We start from the raw sequence: 26641 nt of genomic DNA on the forward strand, positions 1-26641 counted from the left end.
TTGGTCTTTTTTGTTCACACGCATACGCACTGAGACACAAGATGGACATAGTGCAACTTAAGATTGTATTGCTAGTTATGAGTAGGTTTATCTTAAAATACCATACTATAATTCTTTGTGTAAAAATACACTACTTTTGGCTACCTATGTTAACTGGTTTTAAAATCTTGCCAAGTCAAATTTCACTCTGCAAATACATTTTTCTCAAGCCCAGTTTTTGGAGGCACCCAATGTGTTGAGTCAACAACAGACGCACAAGCTTGAACCATTTTAAGCCCTTTATTGTGGTTTCCCATGTGTATAACGCTCAAGTTCTGTCCAATAAAAATGTAAAGTACACACAAACAGTACCGCGAGTGCAATGGCAAGTATTTTAAAAGTGTGCTGAAGCAGAGACGCAGTAAACGTGGATTTGTAAAAACTGACTTCTGAAATGCTTAACACAAGGGCCTTCACCCCCCCCCCCCCCCCCAGAAAAATAAACCTTTTTTTCTTTGTTTTGTTTGTGTCCCACTTGAAAAAAAGCAAGGCTTAAACATTCAAGCAAAGTAAAACACCATTCTATGTACATGAACAAAGTATTGAGAGGCACGGCGCATTGGCAGAGAAAAAGGACCAAAAAAATGAACATTGGTTGACATTTCACATACAGTTAAAAAAAAAAAAAAATGCTATTCATATTAAATATTAACACGACTATTGCAGCTTAGTGTCCAATTTTACTTCATTGGACAGAAAAATATTTTATTTGCTCACTACAAGTAATGTATCTTTTTGTTTATCAATACCAGAGACGAATAGTGACAGGCAGAACAATTAAATGCTTTTCCACTAGATGGCGGAAGGAAAGTACTTTAGTTGTGTTCCCCCACGCCTCCCCACCACATGAACCGAATGAACCTGTCGCCCATGCTCCACAAGAGGTCAGCATGGTGGCGTCGTCGTGGCCTATGGAGGGAGCCTGACTGAATTCGTCCTCATTCCTAGTGAGGATAAGCGGAACTGAAGGTGAATGAATGAATGCATGGTCTCTTGCAGTAACAGCTCATCGTGATCCGTGCGACAAATTCGAAAACTACACGCAGACCGACAAAACTGCGAAAAACAGAGCTAAAAACAAAACCGATTCCCTTCTGTACATCAACGTGTGTGCATGTGAAAACAGCATCACAAACGGAAATTTAAAAAAAAGGTATGCATAAACAGCAACGGGCTTGCACCTTATTCTTATTGTATTGTATGGACAGCGGTACCCTGACTGTCGATTTTAATTTGTTCTGTGACCAAACCTGTAACTCAATTGACTGAATCCATTCCAGCCCCACAAAACAACAAGTTATTTAGAAAAAGAAACAACACTGATCAGTGTAAAAAAAAAAAAAACAATGAGGATGAAAATAAATTGATTTGATAAAGTTACGGTGTTACAGTTGCTCCTTGCGAATGTTTTCATTTTGGATTTGCGTGTTTGACTGTCAGTCTCGTTTAAAAAAAAAAAAAAAACGGCTTATAGTGCAAAACGATACCACTGTATTCAAATGTGCTTGCATGTGTGTGTGTGTGTGTGTGTGTGTTTGCGAGGCTACACGAGCTTCCGGAGTGGGAAAGACAACGCGGCACCAATAGACAGACCCAGAGCCAAGAAAAAGGTCATCAGGGTTCCGGCGGTCTCCGCATCCTTGGCTTCCACCAACCTGACGAGAAGAAAAAAAAAAAAAAAAAAAAAAAAAGTCAGCCAAATGGCAATTTGGCAGTGGTGGGATGTAGTTACTGTACTTACTCTAAGTACCACTTAGGTATCTACTTGAGTACAGCACTGATTTTTCTTTTACTCCCGACATTTGAAAACAGATATCCGTACTTTCTACGAGTTCCCGGACAATGACGACGCAATTGCTTTTGCTCTTTTGGACTCACTGCGGCGCGTAGGACATGGACAGGCAGGCAAAGTATCCGCTGGACACGGAGAAGAGAGCCATGATGACGGTGAACACGATGTCGGAGGCGAAGTAGACGGGCAGGTGGGAGCGATCCTGGACGTTGCAGAGCATCAGAAGAGGGACGAAGGCGACGCGAGAGACCACCAGCAGCGGGAAGAGCCGCGACTCCTTGCGAGGCTGACGACGACAACATTTTCTTTACTCGGATTCCATGGAGGACAAATAAATGTCCTCAAGCTTTTTTTTTTTTCTTGTGGGGGGGGGGGATATGTATTCGAACGAGGGCTGGGCGATATGGCCTGAAAATAAAGCCAGATTTTTTTTCGTCACAAAAATCCGATCGTCATCGATTTCTTTCGCTGACAGTTGTTGTTGTTTCTTTGTTTTAGAGATTATTTCAAAATAAGTTGAATGAATGGAAAAATAAGAAATCAATTCATTCTTCAACCTGGACCTGATTGGTCAAATTCTGTGTGACAAAACAAAACTGTGTGGTGAAACAAATACAGTGAAAAGCTACATGATACAGATCATATTTATTTTGTAGTTTTGTAAATGTGTTTGAAAACACAGAAAAAATGAGTAAATAGCTATACGGTTAAAAAAGGGAAAATTTGATACAAAAATGAAGCACGATATCATGGGGGGGTGGGAGGGGGATTAAATCAATAAATCGTTTCTCACTCACCCAGTGTATCAAGGTGGTGACCGTTCGGCCGAGCCAGTCGTTGATGTTGAAAGTCAGGAAGCAGCAGACGTTAATGAAGTAGCGCTCTGCGCAAAGAACGATCCGGTTGGCAACAATGGAAAACGCACGCACGCCTCCGAAATCCTTACCCCAATTTCCCGGTAACACCGTCCTGAAGTCAGGGGATGACGTCTTGACGTCGACGGTGATGGCGGGAAAGACCGAGAGCGTGACCGTGAACACGAACGTCACGGAGAACGCCATGACCCAAATCTACACACAAAACAACAAATAATTGACTGAAGGGAACCCCTGCCAGTATTGCAGATTTCTAAGTGATCTTTTTTTTTTTTTTTTTTTAAAACGATAGTGTTATGAGACAAGTAATTACGATCGCAAAAGAAAGCGATCACGACACGCAAGGATGGTGTTCTTCTGCGAGCTAGCTGTGCCATTTCTACTATTAAAATAATAAATCAGATTTATAGCACACCATGGAGAATGTAAAACGTTTTGGGTGCGAAAAGAAATTGCGCAGATTTGCTCGCCAACACACCGCAATCATTTTCACTTGTTTCTATAGTCAACAGTATTTATTTTAACTACACAGCCCTCAAAATATAAAGGTAAATGTAATTTTGTTTGGGGCTGGAACGGATTAATTGCATTTCCATTCACTTCAATGGGAAACATGACCTCGATTTGCAAACTTTTTGGGTGATCATGGAATGAATTCAATTCATAACCCGAGGTGCCGCTCTTTATGTTCATCGTTTCATTCTATAAACTACTGAAAACATGACGACAAAACACTGTCGAACAACTGAGGTTGGGTCTGGATTTTCTGGAACCTTTTGCGATATACGGGGGCTGGACTGTGTGAACGTCACACCGCCGTTGATGTTCACCTTCTTGAAGACCTGGATGATGGAGGCTTTGCCTTGCTTCTTCTCCACCTGCTCCAGAGACAGGAACGCCTCCTTGCTTCTGTGCGGCCGGGACCCGCCCGCCTCGCCGTCCCCGGAGGCGCCGTCTTTGTTTGGGCCGCCCGCCACCGAGCCGTTTGCGTGGCTGCCGAGTTTGCCGTTGTCCGCTGCTGAACTCTCCGCTTTACAACGCACACACACACACACGCGCGCAGTTAGTGTGGCGTGCGACTGTCAAACAAACCCCACCTTTGTGTGACCACCGCCATGCGCACGAATGGAGGCCTAACGAGATAATGGCCCTCAAATTGATTGAATTTCACAGTAAGTGAGGCGCCCAATCATGGACTTAAGTGGAAAAGTCAACACAAGTGGACGCAGGCGGACAAATGTGAGCACGGTCCTTTCAAGGTCAACCTCATGACAAATCTCCAAATGAAGAGAGATGACATAATGCCACAAAATCGTCTTTTGCGGAGAAGAAATGTATGGAAAAGGCTTTTTGAAGCATTCCAAGTACCCATCAATATTAACGGCCAGATGAGGGTTCGTTCGTTAGTTCAGTGTGAGCGTTTCCTCCACGCTCCTCGCACGTGTTCTCATTTTGCATTTGTGCGCTTGACTGTTTGTCCCGTTCCGTAAACGGCTGAAACTGCATTAGCGACTGCATTGCAGTCGCTTCATTGCTCCATTCCCCCCCCCCCCCCCCGCCCGCTCCCACCCCCCACAACCTCTTCTCAAGCGTATCCGAAGCTCACTCGCGACACAAAATAAAACATTTCAAATTAAAAATCAACCAAGCGACTGCTTGTAATTTGAAAAACTGGCAAGCATGTTCAAAATGTACATCCCCCTCAATACCCGTAAACGCGCACCTGTCAGCAGCTCATCTGTGGCGCCAGCTTTGTATTTGGTGCTGCTCTTCAGGTAATAGCGAGCAAATTCCTGCACGCAAGCACACAGATGATTACTTGGATTCATTTCTTTCCATAGTTTATTTGAAATAAATGCCGTCCCAGCGCAAGGAGTCGAGCCAAGCTGCCCCCCCCCCCCCCCCAAATACCGACTGACCAGGCGGGGCAGGAGGAGGTAGCAGCAGAGCGTGACCAACGTGCCCACACATGGCGTGATGAAGTAGCCCAGCGCCGCCGACTTGGACTCCGCATCACCTGAGGGACAAACCAGAAACATAAACGCCTGGGAGGATTTCATTAACATTTCTTCTTCTGTTACCAGGCAACCAGTGGGATTTTTGTGTGCGTACGGGGGGGCTTACTGGCATTGGCTAACAGCATGGCCATGGCGGCAAAAGTGCCGGCGAGGCCCTGCCCGCTCATGAAGATGGCGCTGTACTTCTGGGGTAGCATGCCCACCAGGCCGAAGAGACTGCCCTGCAGGACGGCGCCGAACGCTGCGGGAGCAACGGCGCATATCATTTGCCGGGCGACGCTCGGCGCGAGCAGAGCCGCGGTCGGGTCGCCGCTTACAGTTGATGAACCAGATGGTCGCCATGGTGACGGAGAAGAAGGGCTCGGTGTCCATGTCCACCTTCACCAGCACGGCCGTGAAGACGAAAAGCAGCAGGATGAAAATCAGGCTGCCGGCGATGCGTATGACCTCAGATATCCTGAGGGGAAACAAGCGGGGCATGCCGGGGGGGTGGGGGGGGGGGTAAAAAAAATAAAAAATAATAAAGAAAGCTGTAATGACATCTTGTACAGCACACGTGAGCACATCAAGTGCATCAAATGTGCGCAACCGTCAAGAGCGACGCCGGCGAGAGATTGCTGTCAGATGAACATCGACTCTTTTATTGTTTATAAAAGATTACAATGATTTTTTTTAATTTTATTTTATTATTTGACCACAGGCAAAAGGGCAGTCGCTCTAGTTCATAGTGGAAATTAGGCTGGAAAAGTCGTATTTTACGACTAAAATTTAATCAAGAAAAAGAATAAATTGTATGAGGAAGAAAAAAATGTTTTTTCCCTCCATGAAATTTCTTCTATTAAGACAACAAAGCTGTGACTTAATTGTTAATAATTCTGGACTTTTATGAGAAAAAAATAAATTCATTTAAACAAAAAAAAAAAGTTCAGAGAAATAAGTTGACATTTCAATGCAAAATATGTCATAACGTGAACAAAAAAAGTCCTAATTTTATGTTGTCCTATTCCAAGAAAAAAAGTCTTTATTTTATGTTAAAAAAAGTCAAGCCGATGAATGAATGCTCTAACTTCAAATGCAACATTGCACTAAAACCTTTCCAGGTGAACTTAATGTGAAAGTCTCTAAACTTTTGAATGCACGTGTTCACCGTTTCAGCGCGTGCACAGCTCGCCGCTCTCGAACGAGGAACCCGCGTTTTGCCAGTAGCGGAAATATAAAACACAATTCAAAGTTGGACGCAGCATGCGACACGCGGTAAGCGATGTCCCGTAAAATGGCCGACCTCTGGTAGAGGATGGAGTTGAGCAGGGTGAAGAGCAGCAGGGGCAGCTGGGACAGCAGGGTCATGCACCTGTTGAAGTACTTGCTGTAGTCGCTGACGTCGCTGCCGTTGGTGGTGACGTTGGATGTGTTCAGGCGTGCTTGGAAATACTGCGCACGGATGGAAAAACACGGGGAGGGACAAAAAAAAGAAAATGTGCCGTTACAGCGAAACTTGCAAAAAGGAGAACAGACGAACGCACGGAACTCACGGCGTCTCGTGATGACGACGCTACGCCGCAATCGGTGAGAAATACTAAAAGCCACTTGCGGACGAGAATGAGCACGCGACACAGATAGAACAAACAAACAAAAAAAACAAAAAAAAAAAAAAAAAAGAGAAAGAAATGCCGACGGCGAGCTTGGAAAACCTCAATGTGTGATCACGAGTGTGCACATGATTCACCTTTATCAGTCACATGGTAGACACTTCGAGGCTCTGTGTGCGTGTGCGCGCGCGGGGTCGTAGCTCATACCCGAAGCATTTGCTCCAATCCCGTCTCGCGTGACAAGCCCGTTCGTTAAGTCGGCCTTTCCCAACTTTTATTGCGCCAAGGCACATATTTTACATCAGGGGGAGATTTCTTTTTCTTTTTACCAGTGATGCGGTCATGAAGAAGTTCCATGGTAGCAGCGTTCCCAGGCCCAGGATGAAGAAGCATATTCCCACCAAGCAGCCCCTGTAATATCATTTACAATACAGAGACACTTGAATAACTTTGAAGACCGAATTCAATGCGCGTTAAAGTCCATCTCACCAGTCCGAAGGCGTGTCTTCTTTCCGTACCTTCATCGTCGTGACGGGATGTTCTTGCCAAGCTTATGGACAACAAGGCGAGAAAAGGCGAGGATTTATTATATTATATTAAAAAAAAAGTTAGTTTAACACTTGGGAAGAATGCAAAATAAGTAGTGGGTCTGAGGGAAGGAAGGAAGAAAAGAAAGTGCTCCTTTGAGGTAGAAGGAAAGAGTTGAGTAAAGGCAGGTTTAAGTGACAAAAGGAAGGGAGGGTGCAAGAATAAAGAGGTGTGTGACAAAAGGAAGGAAGGGTGTAAGGGTGATTGAATAAAAAGCAGGTCAGACGGAAGGGAGAAGAGAAGGGAAGGAAAGGATGCCAGGAAAGAAAAGGATAAAAGGGGGGAGGCAGGAAAGAGGTCAGAAAGCGAAGAAATGAAGACTGTAAGGATGCTTGAATTTAAAAACTCGCTGAGGGAAGGAACGAAGATATACCGGGGGGCGGGGGGGATATATATAATAAAATGAATATTGTACTTCCGGCCCACATATAGAGACCATGTTCACCCGCGTCGAATATTCGTCTCAAACTACGAATAACTAATCAAATGAGTGAAATCGTCATTTTTCATGTTACAGTACACAACGGGCGGAGGCTCGTATCACCGCTTGTTGACAAATAGGACATAATAGTTGATGTGCTACTGTCGTTATTTGCACACTTGTTGTGCCGGGCGCTGACGACAAAAGATGAAATAACGTCCTGTCGGCTGCGGGCATCTTGAAAGGCGTCGACATTCGATATTAGGATGGGCGCCATAGATTTATTATTAGGGGGGGGGGGGGGGGGGGGGGGGGATAAAAACGACGAAAGTCACCATTGTATTGTCGTTACGTGGCTTAACGGAGAAACGTAAAGGCGCTTACATGGGGAGAAAAGGCGATGCTGACTTCACGGTCCTCTCATACGTACGCTTCCCGCCGCAAATGGAGACCTGACCGCATCCGCAAAACTGCGTTCTCCGGTCGCGTCCTCGTTTTGCGGCCGTTGCTGCTTTGCCTGGATGTCAGCGCACATACACATACAAACAAAACGCACAAAAGGCTCTCGTTTTGTTGGTGTCTTTTTTCTTCTCGCCTACCGCTGAAGGCACCACGAGCGCCAGGCGCACTTTCCGACTCGACAACTTCCGGTGTGACGCCACATTCTACCGCATGTCATCGTGGCGTCATCATCGCGCGCTAAAACGCAACCTGTTTGGTCACCGTCAGTCACGTGTCAAGGCTACGCAGTGTTTAAAAACCATTTTCAGACGGGACATATACAAAAATGAGGTTTTTATGTCCTGCATACAAATAGTTGTGTCTTTCACTCACAAAGTGTGGAATTAAACAACCAAGTACAGTGCTTACAGATACGAATTATTCAGGATACGTGCTGTCGCTCGGACAATGTTTGGCTTTGACTTGCGAGCAAAAACAAAAAAAATAGGTACAGGAGCGTTGCATGCTGGCAGCGGCCTCAACTCACTTCACAACGAGCGACAGCTTGGCAAATATTGAACAATTCCTCAAAACAGGCTTTAAGCTGTTTATTGCTCATCTAAAATTAGTTTACTGTCAAACTAAACATCAAACTAAGTAAATTACACGTGTTCAAAATAACCACTTAACTTTGTCTGAGACACTGGTTTATACACATTAATGTAATGTAAGTAGCCAGATTTAAAAAAATAAATTAAATAAAAGCAGTTTGTATAAACTGAATGAATAACCAAGTTCGAGATTGTCTGCGTCAGGATTTGGATACGTTTCAAGAATCCCAAGTCCACATGTGTGAGGTGTGTGAAAAGTGCAGTTGCTCGGTAAAGACGGCAGCATGCGTGTTCCGTACGCCGTTGGATTTCTTCATCTGCAAACGTTGGCAGGCGATCATTTTGTCGAGCTGGACCATCTCCTGCTTCTGGTTGGCCATGCAGCGCTTGATGTTGACGAGCGGCGCTCCGTCCGACATGCTGCTGCTCCGCTCCTCCGTCTCCTGCTTCACCCGCTTCAGCTCGTCGTCCATCTCGGCCAGGACGCGCGCCTTCTCCGTCAGCCCCTCGCTGGCCCGCCGGTACTGTTCCTTGACCTGGCCCAGTTGCGCCTGAGCGCTGCGGTACTCCTGGATCAAGTGCTCCAGCTGGTTATTGATGTACTTCTCCCGGCTGCGGACCTTCTCCAATGTCTTCCCGATGTCCACCTGAAGCTTCTCCAGGTAGCCTTTGGCCTCTTTGAACGAGGACGAGATGCCGTCCCGGTGCCGGTGCATCTGCTCCACGTGGATCCTCCAGTCCTTGTCGTTCTTGACGGTGACTCTGAGTTGCGGGAGGACTCGCTCCACTTCCAGGTACCATTCCGCCGCGTCCACCTTGGACTGCAAGATCTCCGTGTTGACACAGGAGGCCTTGGCTTCGGGGTGAGCGCATCGTAATTTTAAGGCCTCCAGGTCCAGGGCGTGCTCCTCCTCCTCGTCCTCCGGCTCCTCGATCGCCTCCTCGTCGACGTTAAGTTCGATGTCTTCTTCCACCGCAAACGGTTCTTCCGAGTCTTCCGTCGGGTACTTCGGGCTCTTGAAGGAGAAGCCTCTTTTCTTGAGCGCCTCCTCGGCTAGCCTGTCCAACACGAAACACACGTACTCGCCCGAACCCGACAAGAGTTTGGAGGGCGGGAAGTCCACCCGCACGCCGAACGCTCGAAGCTCGGCGAGAATGTCCGACATGGTGGCGCTGGGTTCGCCGTACTCCACGCGTTCGTCGAACGGCCTCCCCGCTGCGTTGATGAGCCACGCCGCTATGATGGTGAACATGTAGAACTGCTCGCCCGGGTTGGACTCCAGATAGGGACTGGACACAAAGTAATGCCTGGACAAGTTCCTCATGTTGTGTTTAGCCAGGACTTCGTCTTGGTAGTTCAAAATGTGCAGCTTGTCCAACAGTTGCTCCATAGCCACAAACGCCTGGTAGGCCGCTCCAGGCCTGCGGTCGTCCTCGTCGCCGCGGCGGTGGTGGGCCATGTGTGCAGCCGGCGCACAACGGATCCGCTTGACCGATGCCGATCGAAGAGAGGAGAAAAGGCCTGTCATCTCTGTCGGGGAAGCGGCCACGCCGTCGCCTTGTTGCGATGTTCACAGAGCGGTTGTCGTCTCTGTGGAGGGGTGTGCCGCCGCACCGCGGTGATGTCATCAAAGTGCTTGTCGTCTCTGTGCGCGAACATTGTGCGGGCTGCTGTTTATGATGTCACCGTGCTTGTTAGTTGGGGTTATTGCAGTTGAGTTCTGCACGGTACAGAGCCGGTGTTATATCGCAGACCTGTAAGCGACTGATTTTTGGGTGGGTCTTCACAGTACATACGTAAATGTGAATTTAGAGTTGTGTAGTACCAGGTTTTGCAGTACTAAGTTCTACTGCAAGAGATGCGGCGTAATTAAGAGCAAGAAGAGGCAGAGAGGGTCAAAGGGCAGAGGGAATATATGCCTGTAAGTATTGCTGTATGCTGTTTGTATGTGTTGCTGCTCCGTGTGTGTTAATCTATGCTCATTTTCAGTAGCCCATCTCTGGCGTTTGGCATTATATGTTAGCATTAAGCTAGTGGCCTTTCATCATACGAAATATGGATTTGGGTTCGCATTTTGCTGTTTTATTATACGTTTAATTCGCTTTTGTTTTAAGTGTCAACTGGGAGTGACGAAAGTCGGCAATTTTAGGAAATCATGAGACTCGACTCACTGTACAATCAAACTTCATGACTTGACTAGTCTTGCGTGTTTGCTCTTCCAAACGCTGCTTTTTCTAAATAGTGTGTAATGTTTTGGAAATCCATTTTTTTTTTTTTACAGTAACACCAAAAGCTGAGACTCGAAACTTCGGACTTGCACATGTGACTTACTGTAGTCCCACCTTTGCTGCTTGAGGCCTTGTTCACCGAACCAAATGAACGGGTCGCCCTATAAAACAAAGTCACCCGACCCACGCTTACCCCATAAATCCTGTGGATTTAAGTCATTTGTATTTTTAAGAGGTCACAGTTGGTGAGAATTTCCCTCAATTAAGGGCACTTGAAGCCCTTAGCCACCCGAGAAGAGAAAGGCACCAGACGTGCATATTATTATATTGGGAGTGATTTATTCCAGGCAGAGTGCTCTGTGCTTCCCGATGAGGACATTTGGATCGTTTTAATAGCAAAAAAAAAAAAAAAAAAAAAAAAGGAAGACTTAAACTGTACAAATCACCAGGAGGAGGAAAAACAACAGCAGAGTCTGTGCTTGGAAGTCAGCGGTGCCATCACATGTGAATATCCTTCCCGGAAGTCCATTATCCCCATGTGCTCCCTTATTACATGGGGCAATGACACACCACTAAAGAAACAAAGGGCAAGCAGAAAAAAATATGTACACAAACATGAAATTGAGTCAACTCCTCTGCTATCAAAAGTGTTGGGACACCCACTGCCGCAACTCATCAATTAGAAATTACAATCCATCAAAATCTTGTAGAAAGTCTTCGCAGAGGAGCGGTAGCGATCAATTTCTTGCCATTTTTTTTTTTTTTTAATTTCCTGGAGGTGTCCCAATACATTTGACCAGAAAGTCTTAACACCATTAGTGCAGCCACACACAGTGGAGAGTTTTCCAAAAAGTGTCTCCAGAGATATATGACAACGCGTGTATCAAAAATAACCATATTCATCGTATTCACTGCAATTGTATCAAAATTGGTTGACGTTAGTCCCAGTCTGTCCCACACAAAAACATGACTAAGTGGAAAATAAAATACATGTGAAGAAGGAAGTGCTTTGTCCAACCCAAAAAGGCAGCGGCGGGCCATCTCAGAAGCACTGACCTACATTTACTCACTATTTCATGACACGTATTCCCGACAGTCTTCATTTCAAAGCATTTCTCTTAGCTGCACTGCTTCCTTGTGTTTGGATGTCATATTTTTTTTTTTTGTCCAATCAGATTCCAGCCTCTCTGTGTTGCCATGTCAATCTAATTTGCCCAGAGCATTCACCATTGTGATTGCGAACTGCTCCCGATGACGTACGTGCCACAGTTGCGCACTATTTCATTGTGTTTTATGACTAATATTGATGGTTCCTCACTGTACCAAATGCATAGCCCGCCACTGCAAGAAGGACACCTTGAAAAAAAAAAAAAAAAACAACAACAACACAAACAACAACAAGAACAAGAACACACGTGTAAAACACCCAAGTGAAACAAAGTGGACATTCAGATTTACACATTTACATCAAACCTTTTCCACTGCGCGCTGGGCCTAATATAGGCCGATTGAGCAAAAAAATACGAGACATTCCCTGCGTGATGCCAATCTTCATCAACAAGTCCATTTTGACTTCTGTTAATGATCAAGGAGGGGAGGAGGTTGGAACTACTGGCTGCCCCCGTTTGAAAGGGGGTATCCATCTCCCAGTTTGGAAGTGAGGATGCCAACAAGGGTCGGGGGGTATGTGTGTGTGTGTAGGGCGGGGGGCGGAGTCCGGTTAGGAGGAGGAAGGCGGAGTGAAATCCCTGTGTTGGCGAGAGCCGTCGCCATGGCAGCAATCAGCTGCTCAGGTAACTGTGGAGTTCTCTGGAGTCGACACTCAGGACCACACCTGAATGGTTGCCTAGCAACAAGAGGAAGGGGACAGGAATGATGAGCCATGCTCAAAGAAAGCTAATGTATATATATATATATATATAAAATAGGGCTGGGCGATTGGGCATTTTATATTGTTTCACATTTAAAGTGTTGAAAAAAAAGTCATGCTTAGCGTGAACACCAGAGCAAATAGCCAAAATGTGCGAGTAATCGATGCCCCACTAAAAAGTTTGGAATTCCCCAATAGATGCCACAAGATGGCGGCAAACCACAGCTTTTATCTAAATGATGGTCCTCAACTCACTTCAACGTAGTTCCTTGACACCAAGATGTCACAAGATTGCGCCAAAGTAATACTCATTTTCATATTATCTGTACAAAGATTTTTTTCTGTTTTTATTTCTGTGCAAGTTGAGGCAAATGCTTGTCCAAAAAAAACCTGCCAGACAAAAACAAGTTTCAAAGCTTGTTTGTCACTGCCATTTGCTTTTTGGATTAAAATAAACTTTTAAATTGGATTTTTGTGATGATTTCATTTTGAGGCCATATCACCCAGCCCTACGTAAACATTTCCAATTTTCAGCACAATTCACATATTAATGACTTTACATGGTATTACAATGGTAAATGCTAACGTTACAACCATGTATTCCACAAAAGGTTTGATGATTAACATGAAAATGAAGCAATTTTAAGTTACAAGGACAAATGGAAAAAGTACCTTGGCGTGTGTTTTAGCGGCGCGGTGTTTAGTAGCAGTGGTTAGTGGTCGTCCGTATGAGGGACCGGAAGGTTGGGCTACCTCTCGCATTACCTAGCGTCTGTGAGTCCAGGTCGTCGTCGATGAACTCCTCGCCCTGGATGATGTGCTGCGTGTCCTCGCTGTGGTTGACGGGACTGGTCATCTCCTGCTCCTTCTCGTTGTGCATCTGGGCGTAGACGCTGCGGCTGCCCGGCAGCTTCCTGAAAAACAGCGGGGGATAGACCTCCTCAGTCCTGAGCCAAGGACTGCAGGATTTTTTTTTTTGGGTGGGGAGGGGGGTTTGTAAGAGGGGGCTCTATTTTATTTTTTATTTTTTTGCACTGGTTTCATTCAAGTGACTTTTTTTGGTGTCAGGGCTGCTGCGAGCAAGGAGGTGCTGCTGGTGGCTGAAAACAAGGCACGCACTCCCAACATGCAGTGCCCCCCCGCCACAATGCGAGTCATCGCTACCATCACGAAAGCGTGGATTTTTAAGCGGTGACTATTATATGGGTTTTGACAGTATGCAGACAAATCAACTGGATGGGATGCTGCGTCATCAACTCATTCCCTGCCATAGACGTTTATATTCGTCAACCGGAATCCAACCGTTTACCACCGCCATCCAATGTATTTGTCAAGTACGTTTTTCACCGGGTCGGCGTGGAAGACAGTCTCGCCCAGCTCGTCTGTGAAATTCAAGTTTGTAAACCCCTGTAACGAATAACAGGTGCCTATAGATGGCGGCGTCGCATCGCTTTGGATTTGAGATCAACACAGCTATTGAGTAGAAGATAAAGACTAGGCAGTTCAGCGTTTCACTGTTCTATATATGTTAATTATTTCAATCTTGTTTTGTTTCTATTTCATTCATGTCATTGTGAGATGATATACGCAAGCAGAGCCGACCCATGTCCATGGGGCGCCAAGCAAAATTGCATGTTGGGACCCTCTATCATTGTGATTGATCAATTGTGTCATAACAAACTCATACCAAGTTGAATAAATAGGTCTCGAATCAACGTAAAAATATGGTGGACGAAGAATTGCTCTTGTGGGACCCTAAGCAGGTGCCGGGTTGGCTTGGGTCTTGGGCCGGCTCTGCTCACCAGCGCAATTTGACGGCGGATACGCTCTCCGGCACGACACCCACCTCTTGAACTTGTAGAGGATAAAAGAGGCCGTGGCCGCGATGCTGACAAGAAAAATGACGGCGACGGCCCAGACGCCGGGACCGCCGGCAGCTCCGTGACCTGCCGTGATGACAAGATAAAAAATAAATAAATAATCATAAAGCAGCCATAAGGACAAAGCGGACGTTGAAACAGTTGAAAAAGAAGTTGCGGGAGAGCTTGAGGTACAAATCCAGGGTAACAATCGAGAAAGTAGCAGTGAAGCCTCTACAAAAGCATGTGAATGCCTAGAGAAGCGCAAAATTGCATACCAACAAATCCCAGACACTGCAAATACGCCCCTTGGTGGCTTCCACGAACAATGTTTCCCAACCTTGATTGAGCCAGTCGCATTCAGCCTTGCCTTGAGAAATGAGTTTGAATTCGTTCGGTGACCACGTTCGTACCTCAAAACATTTGATCTCAAATCATCATTCCCTTTTGAAATGAATGCAAAGGCTATTAATCCGTTCCAGCCTCCCCCAAGTGTGTGTAAATGTGTTTCAGTAATGTGGGGGAAGAATTTGTTGTCTTAAACTACGGGGCTTTTTTTATATTGTGGATTTTTACCCATCATGGGAGCCTCTGGAACATCACCCCTGTGATAAATGAGGGAAGGCTATATATTGTAATGCAATTAAGTAAATGGTATGCTTAACTGCTTGGCATATGTTGACCTACAGCACATTCAATTGTCTTTAGCATCTTTTAAAAACTGAGCGGAAACCGTTTGGACCCCCCTAAATGAGGACAAATTGTATCATTTTAATTTGTGGTTGGCAATCACTGCCATCAGGGATGTTTTGGAAACAATCTCGAGTTGCAAATAACCAAAGGCGTCTCTCAGCATTCACAATGAAGCGAAGGGTAATCCGAGGGGTTGCTAGGAAACCAGGGAAGGAAATAAAAGGTGAAATCTGAAGTTCCCCAAGAGGAAAGGGGGCAGAAGTAAGACTTGACGAACGCACCGATTTCTGTTGCTGTGGCTGTGGAGTCAACAGCATTTAGACCTAGCCCTTTGGAGATAAACCAATGATTTGCCATTAAAACAAAAGCTATGTTGCTTTCAACGGGGATCGCAGGTGTAAACTCATACCTGCGTTTGGGTCCGCTGGCAGCACCAGAACCTGGAGACCGCCTCGCACCACAAAGCTGACGTTGTTGACTTTGAAGGCTTGCATGATGGCCGGGATACGCTGTGGACCACAAAATATTAACTACTAACCAGTTGAACAGTGGTTCTCAAACTTGTCCACTTCCACCTAAAAAAATATTTCGCTCTCGAAGTGCTACCATCAAGACTAGAAGACAGGTTTTATTAATTAAATCATTCGCTGCCAGCCCTCCCAGTTAACATGGATATTTGACTTCTAAAGCCGTCAATGGCAGTGAATTAGTTTAAAAAGTTTATCTACAAATATATTGACCAAAAAGTTAAATACAACGGAACTGTACTTCGTGCTCATTTTGCGTACACTGAAAAGTCCAAATGTGAAGATGTTTACCTTATCCTGAAAGACGCTTTTCTTTGCTGGCGCGCTCTCCATCGGGAGGACGTACAGGTCTGCGGCGGTGGGGATGCCCGCCTTCACCACGGTAACCAGGGAATCCTCGGGGACACCTGTGACCTGAGGTGTGGAATATACACCAAGAAACAAAATCAAGCTGTCATTTGGTCTGAAGATCATTTGCTGATAACAACAAAAAAAGTATCCTTGTTTATCATTTCAATGCCAGTGACACAATTACTGGAAATGTGTGTTGTTTAACTAAACAAGGCTCAGCGTCATTTACCTTGGCGAGTGTCTTGGTGACGACCTGACCCACGTCCTCTCGCCACTCCGGAATGTTGGGATTGAGGCGGTCCAGGTGCCCGCTGAAGCTCAGAGGGATAACGTGGAAGTTTTCTGCCAAGGGTAGGACGCGCGTTTGGACCAAAAACTCTCGTGGGTCAACATAGTGGAGGGCGAAGAAGGCCCGTTACCGTAGACGTGGACCATCCTGGTATCCTTCACCATGGACCTCCCGTTGGAGGCCTGGACGCTGACTGAAATCTGGCCCGCCTCCGGGAAACTGGTCAGCATGCTGTTGCGCAGAGTCAACGTTGGCTGCGTGACAGTTGCGTGTGACGTTAGCGACTCCAAAATGTTTTTTTTTCTCAATCTTTTCCGAGGAGTATTTACCTGCAAGCTGTCTCCGATCCACCAGTAGAAGACGGTCAGGTTGGCCTCGGCGGGAAGGACGACGGCCGTCAGGTTGACCTGGTGGTTTCTCCCGGCGATGGGGATCACTTCCAGGTGAACCTCTTGCAGAGGTGCTGTGAATTAACATTCAAAAATTGGGAGTGTGGACGTTGACGTGGGTCAGAATCAGACGGCCGAAACTCAGTGAAGGGCCAGCGTTTTCCAGTGCATTTCAGGAAGTCATTATTTCGTTAGGCTCATGGAAGAAGAGTTTGAAATGGTTTACGGTTTAAAATATATCGACTTATAGAAGCATTTACACAACAGCAAGGGGTGACTACAGTATACAGATGTATGCACTGTGTCTCGGCGCCACTAGAGGCCGCCAGAGGACATTGTTTGCATTTGTACATTGTTTGCATTTTCCTGACCTGTGACCTGGATGTACATGCTGGCCTCGTCGTGACCCGCCGCATTCTCCGCCCGCACGGACACTTTGTAAACTCCCGGATTCTCGTAGCGGTGCTGGATGGGTTCATCTGTCACCGTCAGGTTCCGGTAAATGGCCCGAAAGCCGTCGCCCAGGTCCACTTGGTACTTGGTGCTGCTCGTGTCGCCCTGGGCGAAGATCACGGGAGTTATTTCAGAATTGGAAGACATTTTCTGATTTTATTAAAAATCCCTAATAATATTGTTTTGGCAGGCATTTTAAATACGAGTAATTCTGCACTGAAGTTGTGTCCCAACAGACACGAAAACGTTTTACTAAAACCTTTTTAGACATCTCGAGGAAGAGAAAAAAAGTGAGTGACATGACTCAGCAGAAATGACATCAAGCTAATTGCTCTGTCGTTGCTTTTATTTTTCATCTTCTTTCAAGGTTTTTAGCTGTAAGGGAGTATGTCACTCAAATAATGAATATATTATATAGGCAAGTTTGTTACTGACCAGCTAGCATATACGCTCGAGTAAAAATGCTAACATTAGCATTGATTTGCAATTATTGTAATTAGATTAACACTAAAATTAGTATTCAATCACAATTGAACTTTCTTTATTGTAGAGGATTTATTCTGTATTATGGTCTTTATGGTCTGAGTATCAGAATTAATAATCGGGGGTTGCGCCAAACACAGCAAAATACATGACAAAATATCTCCTAAAAATTGGACATGTGATGGTTGGGCCAAAATTGTTCTCCATTTCTGGAATGGCCCAGTGGGGGTGCTCATCTGAACACATGACGAATTAAGGGAAAGAAAAGCGGTTCATGCAAATTTACCTCCTCCTGGTGCACTATGAATGTGACGTCATCACCCGGTGCCACAGCCAGCATCTGCCCTTTGATGCCCACTTGTAGTCCTCTAGGAGGCAGCAGAGGGCAGTTGCTTTGTTTGGCGCTTTGCTCCTTGTTCAGGCCCCCCTCGCACACATTTGAGACCACCTTGCGGTACCTGGGGGAGAAAAAAGGAACGGTTTATTGTAGTCATTTCATTTCAGTTTGGCCAATCAGATTTCAGCCTCTATGTGTTGACATGCCAATCTAATCTGCCCAGGGACTACAGAATCCGTAGCGCTGGCACAGGTAACTTCAACTATATTGGCAATGGGACTGTTTCTTGAACCAATCAGATTTCACATTCATCCTCCAAGGGCCAGCGAGCCGGCCCACAATCACGTCAGCATTTTTCTGTCCTCTGATTGGTTGGTTGGAGCAATCCAAGTTTGAGTGAGTGAGTTTGATGCATATTATTTACATTGTTTTTGCCATGTTATTAAATATTGACTGTGACCTGCTCCAGGCGATGTAGGTAGTTGTGTGCTGTTATATTGGATTTTTGTTGATATTGTATGGTTGTTTTCTATAATTAAAACGTGATAGTAATGGTTTTAGGATGTGGATTAAGTCGGGTCAGTCCCTACTGGAGGACCGCCACTGGTCTCTACGATGTGGTAGACCAGAAGAACAAGACACGTTTCCGTGTTTTGTACAGACCCAGTGCTCGACTCGAAGGTTCGTCCCGGTTGGCAGTTTTCCGGCGGCGAGTCCGGAAGGTGCCAAAAGTCAGCAAAGCATCGTCCGCTCGCTGCGCGGGATCGCTCGAAGCCGTAGTCGCTGCACACGCCGCGCGCCAACAAAAAAGGCACAAAAATCAAGCCTTGCGTCCTCATCGACAGTTCCGCTCGCAACGGGCTCACCAGTTGAAGTCCCGCTCGGTGCACTGGCAGGGTTTAGTCCCGAGAGCCGAGGTGTAGCTCTTGCCTTTGACACAGAACGCGGTGTCCTTCCTCCTCCGGAAAGTCTGCTCCTGGCCCATGATGCACTTTTCACCCTGACAGGCGACAATGACAAGTGAGACTTCGTGTGTGTGTGTGTGTGTGTGCGCGCGCACGCGCGTTACCTGCAGGTCTGTGAGCTGCCACGACTCGTAGTCGTCCTCCGCACACTGGCGAGGGAACGACTGCCGGAAGTCCACTTTGACCAGTTCCCAGTCGGACCTGTAGCTGATGTGGCCGAACACTCTGCGCACAAACGAGCACACGCGCTTGCCGTGTTAACGTACAGACTCTTGAAATCGCCGGGAAAAAAGGGTTGGGGTATGAAACCCAAATCGGCTTGGCGACTGGACTTGAACAGGGGTGTGTAGACTTTTTATATCCACAGAACAAATAAAACCCCGAAGTCGAGGTACCACTGTAATTGCTTTCTCAACGTGGCCGAGCTCCCGAATGGAAAGGAGCCTCGGAGGGTTGGACGGGACAAAGGCTTCGCCGGGGAAAGAATGGCGAGAAATTGGATGCCGGCAGACGGAGCGGGAATTGACGGGATGAGAGTGGCGCGTGTGCGTCTCCTCGGCCGCACGTAACAAGCAAACGGCGTGAGGCGGCGAGAGTGGAAAAGGGATGGTCTGGAGGTTCAAGCACAAGGCGTCAAACCTCATTTTCCGCTCGGGATGAGAATTAGTATCAGTGTGAAGCGGTGGATCCATTATGCATGGATTACACACCGCCGCGACCATCGAGCCTTTCACCCCTTTTCGATCTATCACTATTGACCAGCAATGACTTCCCGTCTTGGCTTTGGGCCAATTAAAACCTTTGGGATGAGTGGGATGTATCGTCACATAAATCGGACAGCCCTGCATGAATAATAAAAAAAACAAACAAACAAAAAAACCCCACATTTTTTTTCCATTTTTTTACAGAACAAAAGTTGTATTACAGGAATCATATTTTTTTCTGGAGAAGAAAAATACATATTTTTCAATTCAAGAATAGCGTATTTTTTTTCATTTGATGCGGCGGACTTACGTCATCACCAGGGTCTCGTCTCCCGGCTCGCTCAGGAGTCCGTCGACGAAGACGGAGGTGCTGGTGAAGTTGTGGACCGCCCACGTGCGTCCCTCGTCGATACTGAACCTGGTGCGGAACGCATATGTTATCCCCGAGCTAAAATATTGACCAACCGACACAAAATTCATGCAGAAAAAAAAAAAAAAGTTCTCAGTAAGTTGCAGTAATATTGTTGTTTTTTTCCACAGAGGATAAAGTATATAAACCTGCGGGTATGTGTTGCTGATCCATTTGTGTTCAAATATCCGTTGCTCAAAGTGTTAATAACATCGCCACATAGCTGCTATTCGATAGCTCATCCATGGCGTTTCCCATTATGTGTTAGCATTAAGCTACGCTAGGCGAAGGTTTTGTTGTTTTAAATACATAATGTGCAGTGCCATCCAAAAGCAAGTCTCACTTCTTTGTCACTGCGGGTCAAGAACGCTTACTTGAGTATTTTGAGTGGAATGGAAGTGTCCTTGATGGCCACAATCACCCCGCCGTGGTCAAGGTAGAGGATGTGATGCTCCTCCTCCAGAACCTTGAAAGGAGACACGGTGCACTGAATATTCTCATTTGGGGGCGTCTTAATGAGTTGGGATCATCAAATATGCGAGTCCCATCTCCGACGACGAGTGGTGGGACGTGACAAAATGCTATGACGTTTTCAAAAAAACACATTCAGGGCAGCTACTGGCTCATTTAGCATATTTCCTTTTTAGCCAGTTCACATTAGCAAAGCGACGGGAACATGTTGTTGGGATAAAAGCCGGGCCGTACTTCTATTGAAGTACAGAGTGGGAGTACTTTTTCCAGTTCTGCCGACGAGTGTGCGGAGGATCGATGGGGACGTACCTGTCTCCATGTCTTCCCGCAGTCAGACGTGATGTACATTTCTTCTTTGTACTCCACCAGCTTGGAGCCAAGGTTACCTGAAGGAAAACAATTTGCACATAAGGCTATAAGGCAGCCTGGGAAGAAAAACATAGTCCAGTCACAGGGTGGGCAAAAAACAAAAAAGGTGGGAAACGGACCTGCTCCCATGATGAGACCCGGAGCAGAATCTTTGGTGTGGACGGTACCGGACACGTAAGGGTTGTCTGCCCAGCGCAGGTGCAGGTGGAGGTGGCAGTCCGGCTGGAAGGAGGACGGAATAAGTGAGGAGAAAATGCACTTTCTGCAGACTGAAGATGAAGTGAAATGCTGTGCAATTCATTGGACCGCCGAAATGCGGAACGCGAGACTTGAAGTCGGATCACGGTTGGGATCGGTTGGGAAATATGTAAAATGTCTCTTAATTTGATCCATTTACTGTGAAAATGTGGGAAATTCGGGCTCATTATGAATGACAGATGTCCCGAATTGAATGAGCGGAACATTTTGAAGTTGGAATGGTTTGAACGCTGGACGGTTCAAAAATGTTAACGGGTTGAATAAGTTGTGAAATATGGCAGGATGAGTTCAATTTGGAAAAAGTCTCCTTTTCATTCATTACGGCGAAAATTGACGTCATAATAACAGCGCGTTTGGTGCACGATAACGTGACGTGACGCGCGCCATTACCGCTTTGCAGGTGATGGTTTTGCCGTTCATGTTGGTGGTGGGCGGGGTCAGGGGCTGCCAATCTCGTCCTTTGTTGTAGGTGATGACCGTTCTCACCTTGCCGTCCACCCGCTGATTGGCCAGGAAGACGCCTTTGATCCCACGCACCTGCATTTAAAACGTTGTATGAATTAAAAAAAAAAAAACAAAAACAAAAAAAAACTTGGACTCGCTGAGACCAGTCGGGACGTTCCCGCACCTCCAGGATGTCGATGAGGACCACGTCCTCGGGCTGCCTGGTGCTCCGGACGTTTTCCAGGACGACCGAGTAGTAGACCCCCTGCGGGTCCGACTGGTACAAGTTGTACGTGTCCGTCTGGTACCACTCCTGCAGCGCCAGGAAGACCTGCTGCTCGTCCGTGCTCACTATGTGAACATCCTGGAGAGCGGGTCCGAGTCAAGGGGAGATGAAATCAAAAGCCACGTTATTGTTCCACAGAACAGCTATGGTCTATAAACACAAATGCCTCACATTGTGCATTGTTTGTGTATTGCGGTGAAAGCCAATCGAAGGCCTGACAGCATGTCAATGGCAGTGATTGGCTCAAAGTCGTTTCCCCTCGCGCTGCATTCAATCGGCGCACTTTAACGGTACTCAGGCTTGCGCGGCGGCATCAAGCGCTCCCCCGCCGCGGCGCGTCCAAGCCCGACTCACGCCGTTCAATTGCCGTTTAGCGGCCAGTGGAAAACGCTCTCGCTTGATTCTTGCACGAAACGGGGAAACGCTTCTTTAGCACATGCGGCGCTGAGATGCTAAAGGTCATTGAGAAATGAAATCATTTATCCCTCACACAATATTTAAACACGGTTAAACATTAAAAGACACTTTTTAAAAACGTAAACATGAGTTTTTGCTTTGACTGCATCAACACGTAGACAGACGATAATCACAATACTCACAGGCAAATGTTATTCATCATCTGTGAAAAACGATTATTCCTGCAGCTGACTGAGTCACTTATAGTAGTTGTGCAAGTCTTCTTTGTTTGGGTCTGCTTGACTGTACTGCCCCCTAGTGGCAGCCAAGTCACGCCCACCAGAAGGAGCCACAATGAAGTAATCAGGATGCACAAACTGTTTAGTTCTTGACTTCTTTTGAATTCTGTTATTACGCTATGTTTTTATAAACTACAATAGTATAGAATGCTATTTTCCATTAAAAAAGCACATTACAAAAATGTGTTTTTCGGGCGGGGTGAGGCTGGAATTTGCGTTCATTTCAATGAAAAAAAAACTAAAAATAACAATCGCTTCAAAATCCGAGATCTTGTGGGGGAAGACGGTCGACAACACGACGGTGCGGCGCCTGTCTGTGCGGCATTCTCCGATCAATGCAATCAATACGGCGAAACACGGCCGGCGAGGAAGCTGCCCGGCAAAGAGGTGAGATGGAATTCAATCTCGTAAAAGCCGGCGCCTTCGCTCCCAACTGGGCTGAGAACTCATAAACTCGGCCGAAGCTCAGTAAATCCAGTGCGTCGCAACAATCTTTGTTATGAGGGCTGCACTTTTCTGCCAATAATCGGCATTTTTAAAAGTGAAAAATGCACTCATTTCTTTCTCTTTAAAGCGGGGGGGGGGGGCGGGGGTCTCAAACTTTGTAGGCGAGGAAACCCGCGAAAGACAAAACGGAATGAAGTTCATATTTTGTAGAGGAAGAAAAGTGAAATGAAATAGTGACAATTATGTCGTATTTATAAAATAAAAAATAAAAAAAATAAATAAATAAAGGTCGGAATCTTTACACTAACAAAGACGCAGTTTGTCAGGATAAAATCGGAATCTATCTGGATTTTTAAGTCGGAACATTATCATGAACTTCGACAAGGGAGGTTATAGTTTCACAAGTGGATTTCAAAAATACAAATTCTCGAAATATTATGCCTTTCGTTCTGGAAAATATGTGTTTCCACGTAAAAACACTCGAGTTGTGTAAGATCAAAATCATTTTTCATTTCGAGAACCCATTCATTTAAAGACAAAGAATCCATTTCCGTTACCTTTGGCAAGGCATACTTGGGAAACTTCATCTGGACAAACTCGTTGCGTCGATACGACACGTAGTGCTTGGTGCGATTCCCTGTGGTCACCTGGGAAAAACACACAAGTCGTCGTATACATAAAAAAACACATGCAGCTGTACTCACATTCCCATCGGATCGCGCAAGACTTTTTCTTTTTGACAGAACCGGACGTTTTGTTTCGGTTGCGTGCTTTACCTTGACAAAAATGTAGTCGCCCTGCACCGACAGAGAATTGTGGTCGATTTTACCCAAGAACTGAGCGGTCACCATTTTGTCGGAGCAGTTCTGGATGAGACAGGTGACGTACAGGTAACCTGCAATGACACATTCCAAAGTGTAAGTCATCGTGTCAAACCTTGCCGTTTGATGTTGTTGTTGTTTTTTTTGGCCTGCATTTGGGTTTTCCACCTTTTGCCACCATCACCACAAAAACAAGCAGTTATGGTACAAACATTCGATTTTTCGATTCGATTTTAGGTACATAGTTTTGAGTCCTTTTTGCCACCTCTGTGTATGTGTGGGCAAGAAAATGCACCTCTCTCCTCTCAGGAGACTTGAACCTTCCAGAACCTTTTTATTTGTCCAGATGGGACGGAGGAGTGCTGCCGTCGCAGGATTATTGACAGAGATTACGATTTAGGATGCACAATGTAGACTGGGAAATGTGAAACACACACACTTCTACCACGCGACCTCTAATACACACAATTGTCAGCGAGCGTTCCCCCCCCAGGAGGAGATTTAAGCACTAAACGGTCCATCTGTTAGTCAGCTGATTTTGCCACACTGGCTGTTGTCGCCCTCGGCGTTATTCCCGCGCGACATTTTGTGCGCACAGTAAGGTCGAGCACGGCCGCAATGTTGACTGTTTATGAAGCGAAAAGTGAAATGTACACACTGGCTTTTTGGTCATTTAAGAGCACCTTCATGACACCTGTGCTAAAAAACAACAACAACAACAACAACAAAATGTACCTCCACTTGTGTCCTGCATCTCCATGTGCACCAGATCGGGGTCCACATCCACATCTGCTACAGACCTGGGACAAAAAACAAACAAACAAACAAAAAAAATCACGGGATTTTCTTATGTAGCGTTTGAATGAATGTTTTATTTCTGCCCATTTGCTTTTTGTGATATCTTTCAGTGGTGTGGCGCAAGTTTTAAAATGTTTTTTTTAAAAAATGTTTTATTTTTTTTTAATGTGCCTATGTGCAATAGAGGTCGGGAAACAGGACAATGCCACATGGTGCCAAATGAGACTTTCGGGAAGATGACGTGGGAACTGACCAGAACACTCGGTCCTTGGTCACCCGCTCCTGAAGCAAAGTCCACTTGTGGCCCAAATCTGTGGAGGCAAACAGCTGGAGACACAAGAGAGAGGAGCACGGTTGGAAATGGGACATTTTGCATCGGATCTGAAGAGATTGTGCGGATTGTCCTGGGCCCGACCCGTCCGTCTTTGCAGCAGGCCAGCAGCTTGTCCTCCTCCTTCGGGTGGAAGATGAGCGTGTCCGGGCTGAAGAGGACGCTCTGCCGCTGGAAGGACTGGCCCTCGTCGGTGCTGATAAACAGCATCTGGTCGCGTTCGTTCACGGAGGAGCCCACCAGAACCACCTGTCGACACGGGTGCCCGCCCTGACGTGACTCACGGGTTTTACTGTCGTTTGGCAGAATTTATGTCAAACATCAAGCAAAGAGAATTACACTTCTCCGCTAGCTTAACGCTAAATAGCAACTCTGTTGCGGCGCTTCAGCCGTTTAGGCAACGGATTGAACACAAACGGTGCTGCAAAAACATGAAGACAGACGATATAACAGTACTCACAGTCATATATTCTTTATCCTCTGCGTAGAATGACTAATATTAGTGCTTTACTGATGAACTGGCATTGAGATGTCTCAATGAAACGTTATTATGATTCCCCATTTGTAGACACCACACCTTGCAATATGATTGGCTGCTGTATTCAGGCTGCCTTGAAATCGTGTGTGGGATTCATAATACCGCCTCAATGAACAGTATATCACACGTGCGGTGACAGGCAACGTGCCTGCCACCTCGTCCCCGCGAGGTGGCGCACGCGAGGGGCGCTCGTGACGCCGACTTACACGACAGCGCGAAGGGCATTAGCTGCCCGCCTGCCTGCGCCTTGTGAAGCGAGGACCTTGAACTTATCACACCTTGTTTCTCCTTCCTGATGTCCCGATAACTTCGTGGGCGATACGCCGCCGTTTTAATTACATTTCCTGTCGTCGAACACTGGAGAACGAGAGGGAGGACGGCAACGCTCCGGGCTATTAATCCAGATTTAATTACGAGTCGGGAGTCGCAAACAAACGTCTCCGGGCGCGCAATAAAAAGTGATTTTGCTTCAGTGTGAAGCGCAAATTAAGACCTTTAATGGCAACATTGGTGCAAGACTGCTGTTTGCCTCTGTTGGCTGAGGCAATGATGTGCTGAGGAAGCAACATCACGTCCTACAGGTATTTAGTGTTTTCGTAATACCGTGAAAACCCATAAACAGGAGTTAACATATGAATAATTTGGACTATTCAACTACAATCACTCTTTCAGTAATTGAACAGTTCTTACAATTTGACATTAGAGCATTATATTTGAACTGGATTTCTCAACTGATTTAAGAAAGTGGTAGCGGAGAGCTCTCGCTACCAAACGAGCGGAGCTCTCGGCGTGCAAGGAACATTTGCGGCCGGTGGCGTCACATGTCGTCGCCAGGCAGAATCGCAATGGGCTTTGACAAAAACAGCGGCGGACTTAATTGCTGCGGAAAAGCTTTTGATCACGTCTGATCTCGGGGAAAGCGCAAGCCGTCAGCTCAGCGGCTTCTCAAGAGCGCTGCGGGGGCACTTGTGTGGGGAGCTGATTGATTCGAACAGGTATGGAGTATTTAATAGCTTAGGCTGTCAGTGTAAGGGTAGGTTTGACGGAGAGCAGATTATTATTTGAAAAGTCATTTTACATAATAATTAAAGCAGTCTATTGCTGCCAAGTAATTGGCTGTGGCGGGTTGTGCCGAACATAATAACATGGAAAAATCATCAATACCATTAAGGCTGATAATTAAATGTATCGTTCATGTATTATTATATGTGCTGATCGCTCCCTATGTGTTTTCCTAGCAGTTCTTGGGAG

The 26641-nt window shown here is 46.2% G+C and overlaps 2 protein-coding genes and 1 pseudogene across 9 annotated transcripts in view; all 3 read right to left on the reverse strand.

The window, feature by feature from the left end:
- Positions 1-265: 265 nt before the first annotated feature.
- LOC133472327 (equilibrative nucleoside transporter 2) lies at positions 266-7981 on the reverse strand. The gene is made up of 13 exons (XM_061762943.1): positions 7707-7981; positions 6803-6863; positions 6643-6724; positions 6007-6155; positions 5042-5181; positions 4831-4965; positions 4626-4723; positions 4430-4499; positions 3537-3736; positions 2778-2901; positions 2629-2714; positions 1918-2117; positions 266-1694 (listed from the first exon to the last, which is right to left on the reverse strand). Exons 2-13 carry the CDS (start codon positions 6835-6837, stop codon positions 1583-1585), a joined length of 1431 nt encoding a protein of 476 aa, XP_061618927.1. The 5' UTR covers positions 6838-6863; positions 7707-7981; the 3' UTR covers positions 266-1582.
- Positions 7982-8426: 445 nt separating this feature from the next.
- LOC133472830 (intraflagellar transport protein 57 homolog) lies at positions 8427-10003 on the reverse strand (annotated as a pseudogene).
- A 913-nt stretch (positions 10004-10916) lies between these two features.
- The window catches only part of sorcs2 (sortilin-related VPS10 domain containing receptor 2), a 64450-nt gene continuing 48725 nt past the window's right edge, over positions 10917-26641 (reverse strand). For 3 of the 8 annotated variants that reach the window (XM_061763876.1, XM_061763875.1, XM_061763881.1), the window contains 25 exons: positions 24937-25101; positions 24775-24848; positions 24459-24523; positions 23679-23797; positions 23460-23549; positions 21659-21838; positions 21421-21567; positions 20892-20994; positions 20713-20789; positions 20307-20398; positions 19834-19941; positions 18924-19044; positions 18721-18854; positions 18518-18637; positions 17804-17975; positions 16953-17139; positions 16522-16655; positions 16323-16446; positions 16133-16245; positions 15844-15966; positions 15435-15534; positions 15307-15354; positions 14320-14419; positions 13146-13432; positions 10917-12449 (listed from right to left, as the gene is read on the reverse strand). In XM_061763876.1, coding sequence (XP_061619860.1) covers positions 13174-13432; positions 14320-14419; positions 15307-15354; positions 15435-15534; positions 15844-15966; positions 16133-16245; positions 16323-16446; positions 16522-16655; positions 16953-17139; positions 17804-17975; positions 18518-18637; positions 18721-18854; positions 18924-19044; positions 19834-19941; positions 20307-20398; positions 20713-20789; positions 20892-20994; positions 21421-21567; positions 21659-21838; positions 23460-23549; positions 23679-23797; positions 24459-24523; positions 24775-24848; positions 24937-25101 — 2955 coding nt within the window. In that variant the 3' untranslated portion in view covers positions 10917-12449; positions 13146-13173. The remainder of the gene's footprint in view (positions 12450-13145; positions 13433-14319; positions 14420-15306; positions 15355-15434; positions 15535-15843; positions 15967-16132; positions 16246-16322; positions 16447-16521; positions 16656-16952; positions 17140-17803; positions 17976-18517; positions 18638-18720; positions 18855-18923; positions 19045-19833; positions 19942-20306; positions 20399-20712; positions 20790-20891; positions 20995-21420; positions 21568-21658; positions 21839-23459; positions 23550-23678; positions 23798-24458; positions 24524-24774; positions 24849-24936; positions 25102-26641) is intronic. The other 5 variants (XM_061763877.1, XM_061763882.1, XM_061763878.1 and 2 more) reach the window with 5 other exon arrangements.

Source organism: Phyllopteryx taeniolatus, chromosome 23 (genome assembly GCF_024500385.1).
Source record: "Phyllopteryx taeniolatus isolate TA_2022b chromosome 23, UOR_Ptae_1.2, whole genome shotgun sequence".
NCBI lineage: Eukaryota > Metazoa > Chordata > Actinopteri > Syngnathiformes > Syngnathidae > Phyllopteryx > Phyllopteryx taeniolatus.

Bases quoted from the DNA above. Each gene is read 5' to 3' on its own strand.
- LOC133472327 (XM_061762943.1), bottom strand. From the start codon at position 6,837: ATGAAGGTACGGAAAGAAGACACGCCTTCGGACTG. The intron at 2,715-2,777 runs GTAAGGATTTCG...TTCTTTGCGCAG, and splicing joins GGTGTTACCGGGAAATTGGG to AGCGCTACTTCATTAACGTC. The intron at 2,118-2,628 runs GTGAGTGAGAAA...TGTCGTCGTCAG, and splicing joins TCACCACCTTGATACACTGG to CCTCGCAAGGAGTCGCGGCT.